The sequence below is a fragment of the Setaria italica genome, chromosome VI, assembly GCF_000263155.2.
Source record: "Setaria italica strain Yugu1 chromosome VI, Setaria_italica_v2.0, whole genome shotgun sequence".
NCBI lineage: Eukaryota > Viridiplantae > Streptophyta > Magnoliopsida > Poales > Poaceae > Setaria > Setaria italica.
In genome coordinates this window covers 1,333,950-1,340,884 of record NC_028455.1, presented here as the reverse complement: position 1 = coordinate 1,340,884, position 6,935 = coordinate 1,333,950, and the positions used below count along the sequence as shown (strand labels likewise).

General features: G+C 43.7%; 1 protein-coding gene across 1 annotated transcript; it reads right to left on the bottom strand.

Moving 5' to 3' along the window:
* On the bottom strand, nt 1–1,080 carry LOC101757355 (BTB/POZ and MATH domain-containing protein 3). The gene has a single exon (XM_004974259.1). The coding sequence runs from the start codon at nt 1,078–1,080 to the stop codon at nt 1–3; it is 1,080 nt and encodes a 359-aa protein (XP_004974316.1).
* Nucleotides 1,081–6,935: the final 5,855 nt, after the last annotated feature.

Genomic DNA, 6,935 nt, shown 5'->3' with positions numbered 1-6,935 from the left:
TTAGATTTTCTGAGACTTCGGTGCGTTCTCCCATATATCCATAAAGATAGTAGGGCATACTCTCTTGAGGTGCTCATAACCTTTGCTTGCCATCACATCATCTTTCTTCTTAGAACTGATAAATCCAATGCAAGCATCTTTGAGCTTGTTGCAATTATGCTGGTCAGCTGGAGCTAAAGTGGTAGCCACACTGTCAACATGAAGTCGCTTGCAAATGATGCTCTCGCACATCAACTTCATTCTTTCCATGGCATACTTGTCTGCAGCAACAAGTAAATGCTTGACCATTTCTTCCTTCTCATTCTCATTAAGATCATCCATTGCTGGCAATGAATCTGTGTAGATGAAGTGAAGCAGTGCTTTAAAAACAGCAGGCTGCATATCCTCAATCATTATCTGCCTTCGCTTATCTGCCATTGGTCCGTAAAGCTCTGCCTCGAAGACAGGTGATCGCATTGCGAGAACAAACTTGTGGGCTTGAAAAACCTCTTCTTCGACCTTGAATGTGATGTCCGTCCTCTTCTCCGCCTCCAGCAATTTCCTAAGATCATCCATTAAGTCTGAGGGTGGAACATAGATTTCACACACTGTCTCCGATGCATGCACTAGCGTCCCCACGACAACAGCAATGTCGCACTCGATTACAATGCGGTCATCCTTCAGATACGGTGACGTCTCCAGCTCGCAGGTCTTCATAAAAATTTTAGTTCCCCAGACCAAGTGTACACCCTCGAACATCCTTGTTATCACCTGATTTTTTAAAACCTTGGAATCTCCAGTGGCTTGGTTGAGCAACCTCAAGTCGAAGCACGCCATTACCCCAGTCCCCGTGGTTTTGCTCATCAGTTCGAGGTAGATGGAGACGTACCCTTTGCAATCTTCACTCCAATCTCCGTTAGGGTAGTACCGGATGCACCAGTCGTGGCCGCCGACTGCGAACGAGGCGGAGCGGATAAACTTGCCGTCACCCAAGCCCTTAAGCAGGCTGTAGCCGGCGATGTCGAACACGAGTGTGCCCCGCTCAGTCTCCGGATTGCATCTCGACACCATCTTCTTAGCTGGCCTCTGTGATGGCGCCATCATCAGCGTTGAGCGGAGGAATTAAGGGCGGCGGCGGCCGGGGCGGAGGAAGGGAGGAGGGGGTTTTCCGTGGTCTCCCGGTGAAGAAGATGGGAGACTAGAGAGGGGTTTCGGCTGGGGGAAGGAGATACACCTGGAGGAAGAGCTAACCGCGGGTCGGGCGGCGGCGGCGGCCGGGGTGCCGGTTCGGGTTAGGGATCGGGAGATATGGATTTGGGGTTTTTTTCTGCTGTGCTTAATTTTTTTAATTTTAATCTTTTTTAAATAACATTTTAAAAATAAGCCCTCCATTATTAGTCGCACCGCCTTACGTGGTGCGATAAAATAACGTTGTTACGCTACATACACTCGCGTGCCACGCTAGCACGACGAAATGACATGCACTCCTCTTGTCACGCCACTTTGCATGGCGTGACGAGAGCCAACTCAGTTTAATTTACTCACTTTATCCATAAAGAAGGGAGGGTGCGGCGAGGCGGCAGAGCGTCGACAGGGCATGGCGGAGCAAGGAGCAACAACAGGGCAGGGAGCGGTGGAGCTCCAGCGGGAGGGCATGATGGTGGAGCGTCGACAAGCGTGGCGGAGCAAGAAGCGCGTGGATCTTGGAATAGCAGCCACCTCTCCCTCAGATCCGGCAGCTGCAGCAACCAGCAGCGATGGCTGAGCAATGTAAGTACGTCGCCTCCCTCCCTCCCTCTCTCTAGTGCGGGCTTAGGCTGGGGCTCCGGTCGGTGGATTCTTTTTTTATTTTTTAATACCCCTTTAGTACCGGTTATTTGACCCGGTATTAAAGGCTCCCCCTTACACTACAAGGTTTTCCCCCTAATGCCACACCACACCATTGCAACACCACTAATTTGGTAGCAATAGGGGGATCATATTCCAACATTTTCGTAAAATGGTTGCAATATGCGCCTATAATGCAATGGACTAAATGTGTTGCAATATTTGTGATTAGTCGTTGCAACAAGCGTTTGCTACTGCAACTAATTTAGAATTGTGTTGCAGTTAGTTGGCATTATTGCCATGGTGCTTTGGAGTTGCATTAGTATTGGTTTCCATTGCAATTACTTTGTGTTATTGCAACTATATTGGATTTGGTTGTTTTTCTTATAACTATTGCCATGGTTGTTTTGGGTTGCAATAATCTTCCATGGTATTGCAATTGCTAGGTGGTTATTGCAATAAGAATTTTGAATGGATGCAATAGCATGTTCCTATTGCTATGGTTTTCTGGGGTTGTAATAATCTTCTGTGCTGTTACAATTGTTAGGTACTTATGGCAACTATAATCCTAAATGGACACAATATCATATTATTATTGCCATGTTTTTTTTGTGTTGCTATAGACTAATGTATTTAGTGGGCCTTTCTTTGTCTAGAGCCCAGCAGCATATGTGAGCGTCATGTTGGTTAGAGATGCGCGTGACTCTCCCCATCGATCGATCATCATCATCTGGATCAGGCGTGCGTGTCCAACAACCTTCGGCCGACGCCCTAGGTGTGTCATCTCCTAGAAGGCCAGTCAGGCCTGACCCCTAGGAGGGTTGAGCTATGCGGCCGCACTAGACCCTTGAGGTCAAGGGGCCCAACCCCGTATATCATGTACTAGATATGTGCCCATGTATTGCACGGGGTTACAAATTTTTCCCACGCCTATAGCGACCTACGTATATTTTACTTTGTTTAATTAATATACTTGTATGATTTATTATTGTGCATTTTACAAGTTTAAGTTGTTTCGACCATTTTAGAAAATAATAAAAAGCTAATAAATAATAGAAAACTAGAGCATTGCATTTTTAGCATGTGTGATACATACATCGGAAGCAATTTTGGATGTAACGTGTAGTTGTTTGTCCTTGGGCCGTGTTGAAAAAATACATGAAAAGTGTTGAGTTGCTTTGTACGTGGGCTGACCAAGAGTGAGGTTGGAGCACTGCATGGAGACGTTGCGGGCGAATGCTTTGCATGTGGACGCAAGGTATATTCCAAAAAAAAAGGTCCGCATGCGCTGGCGGAGGCGTCGAGCGACTGTGCAACGGAGCCGAGGCTGATCCGTAGGGCCGGCTCTAGGGGAGGAAGGCCATGCGATCGCTCGGGGCCCACAAAGCTGGGGGGCCATGACCATATAGATAGTTAGTATCACTACAAGAAATCTGTTAATCTATGACGAATTTTCTGTGATGATTTTAGAGAACATCACTAACTGTACACAATCCGTGACGATTTTCAATTTCCTGTCACGAATCTGTTAGAGTGGATATAAGGGACGTTTTATCAATTTCGTCATGAAGCGGCCCAAAATATTCTCAAGCACCCAAATCATAGTAATATTCTTGAAAGAGAATTTTCTAACGCTTCCGGGAGTTTTGTATATGCATTTGAGAGGTAGCAAAATAATTCAGTGGAGGTCCCTTGCCCGACCACAATTTCAGTACTGCAAGACAAAAAAAAGTGAAATCTAAGATGCAAATAAAGGAACTACAATCTAAATCACAGTACCTCATATTGAATGTTTCTATGCCAGTTGAAAAGAAAAGCATATAAAATCTAAGATCAATTAAGGTAAAAGTGAATGACAGCTTGGTGCACAAAATAAACAGAGCTTGTTATAACATGAACAGGAAAATGTAAAGCAAGAAGACTGGATGCCTCAGAAAGGGAAATAAATCAGAATGGCCATCTTTTCATTCCATATTCAGTCATAAACATGACTACATTATTATTTTTCTTGTTATACAATTATGAGACTTCAGTAGAAAAGCACCAATGAAAATTGCTCGTGAATGAATAACGAGATGCACAGCGATACATAGCTAGAGAGAAATCCATGTGGTTCAGGAGCCCGTGAAATCTACACATAGTCTCCATAATTGGCATACTATCATCCTTGCTATTTCATATTTTCGTCGACAGGTCAGGACAACAGAAGAACATATCCCTGTACTGTAGTTCATCTGGTAACAACAGGCCAAAAACTAGCCCATCAGAAAACAACAGGCCCCAAGAGCTCTCTTAGTTCAGGAATCACTGAATAATGGTGGCCTTCATGTTATATTCAGTTAAGGTTATTCACATGTTAATAATGTTGAAGTAAGTCTGCCTCTCAATGCCTCACCATGTTTTACCATTTATATGACAACAAAAGAAAACTGTTGCACGTTCAATTTTGTTCATGTATTTTCAATTTGGTTTTATGCTTGTGACTCATTTCGACGTTGCTGGGTCAATTAAACTGCTTCAGAAGTCACTTGAACTCATTTTGCTCTGCAACTAAAATTCTGGGCTGCCACACCTGCATAGGCCCTTTTGGAAAATCATATATATGGGCTAACTGAACTCTTTCGATCCAACTATTTGTTGGGCCCGGCTAGTCTGGGCTGTACAGTTTTGTTTGGTCAGGACTATTTGTTAGTCTGGTTTTGCTCTTGGGCCTGACTGGGACAAAAATACCCAGGTCTAACATGTAGTAGGCCTCTATTAAAAATAGTACACCTGAATTTTATTTTGAAAGAAAAAAAGAAGAAAGGACCTCCTGAGCTACGTAAGGTAGTAGCAAATAGTTTATACGGATTTATTCTTTAAAAATATAAAAATGAGTTTCTTCTATATTCAAGGCATCTATATCAAGTCCTTGCTTTGAACTCCAAGGCTCGAGGAAGGTGCTAACATGAAAATATTATCCTCGCTGGCCCAGCAAGTAGAAAGGCCACTGATACCTAGCAGCAGGCCGGCGGCAACACACCTTTCTTAAGCGCCAAAACATTCTGGTCTATAATTAACCTTAGACGAGTTACATTATCATCGTATATCTTTCTTTTGGAAACTGACAACAGGAATGGAACTTGAGGTCAATACTGTGCTTATTTCAAACCGAAGACGCAGTAATTGATCTATCAATAATCTTGAGCTGCACTTTGCGAAACTTGTCTACCTCTTGTGTCGAACTCCAGAAGCAACAAGTACTATATGAACTGGTGGGAGTATTGAACAAAGCTGAGGATGGTATAGTAGCAGCAGACCGTGACATCAACTCTGCTTTCTTAAGCTCCCAAACATCCCATGGTCTATAACTACCCTTATATGAGTTAGATTACCACATATCTTTACTACGGAAATCGATAGCAGGAAATTAAGGAACTCCAAATGTGCTTATTCAATCTTTAAAAAAGAAAAACAAAATTCATTTATCGACCTTACTTGACTTACTTGACTTCTCCAACCACTACCGGAAACCTTAAATTCGCCGAGTGTTTTCTTTTTGCCGAGTGTTTTTTTTCGGACACTCGGCAAACAAGCTCTTTGCCGAGTGCCACTCCAAAAACACTCGGCAAAAAAAAAACACTCGGCAAATAGGGGCTTTGCCGAGTGTCAAAAAAACACTCGGCAAATAGGGGCTTTGCCGAGTGTCAAATGGAAAACACTCGGCAAAACCCTTGTTTGCCGAGTGTCAAAAAAAACACTCGGCAAAGCCCCTTGTTTGCCGAGTGTCAAAAAAAACACTCGGCAAATAGGGGGGTTTGCCTAGTGTTTTTTTTGACACTCGGCAAAAAAATAATTTTTTTTTCTCTTTTCACCATGAAATTTTTTCTACTCCCTACATACAACATGTGGTACTCCATGTTAAAATTTGGTATATTTTTAAATTTATTTGCTATATTTATTTAATTAATTGCATTTCAAGGGAATTTTTGGTATAAGTCAAATTTGAACTGCAAGTGATTCAAATTACGGAATAAAATGAGTAGAAAAATGATATTCATGTTATTTGGACCAATTTGAGACCTGACCCATGAAATGAAAAGAAATTTCGAACATCTTGTTCAGGAAACACGACCATGAACGTGTTTCCCGTAGTATTTTTAAATTGTAAAAAAAACAATCAAAGTCTGAAAATTATGAGATTTGCCATGATGTGATGATATAATACGTGGAGGCTGTGGAAAAAATTGAGAAGATTTTGCACATTTTATCATGTACGATGATTACAAACCGAAGCATCTCAGAAGAAGAATAGTAACTTTGAGAAGGATTCGAAAAAATTTAGAGTCGAAGTGACGGTCGAGTTCGGTTTGACTACAAAACTTTTTGTATAGTCAGTAGAGAACCTATATTGGTTCGTGTGAAAATTTGGTATTTTTTTGAAACTGTTGAATATTTTTTAAATTTTTTTTAAAAAAATTTTGCCGAGTGTCCTACGTTGGACACTCGGCAAAGAAACTCTTTACCGAGTGTCCACGTAGGACACTCGGCAAACCCCCGGCGCCGCCCAAATACTATTGGGTTGATCCAACAACAAAATCTGTATTTGCTGGGGGTGGTGTATGGGGTCCGAACTGAATCTACTTGGTGATGAGAACCATGTCCCTTATGAATAAGGGTTGGAGGATTCTCGTGGGAGCGGCGCAGGGTGACTGGAAAGTTGAGCACCTCCTTGCTGCAGACGTCCCATGTGCCGTTGCCCTTGATGCTGAACCACTTGATGGCGCACCCCCTGTGTGCCAGGACCAGCTCGCCCTTGCAGCAGCTCTCCAACTTCAGCACCGCCTCCTCCGACAGCGCCACCATGCAGATGCTGCTCCCCGCCTCCTCCGCCGCAATGCCTTCGGCCGCGGCTGCTTCCTCTCCGGCAGCGATGACCCCCCGACCTCCTGAGGATCAAGTGGAACCACTCTGAGCCGGAGGACTCGGATGTTTTCTTCCGCCGCCACTCTCCTCAACCCTTTGTGAGCTTGAACCAGATGACGCTGGCAGGGTCAGACTGCGACGGCATACTTGCTTGAGCTTCACCTCCTGCTTCCTCTGCTGCATGGCGATGGTGACCCTTTGAGACGCAACATAGATGATCAAGT

Bases quoted from the DNA above. Each gene is read 5' to 3' on its own strand.
- LOC101757355 (XM_004974259.1), bottom strand. From the start codon at position 1,080: ATGGCGCCATCACAGAGGCCAGCTAAGAAGATGGTGTCGAGATGCAAT.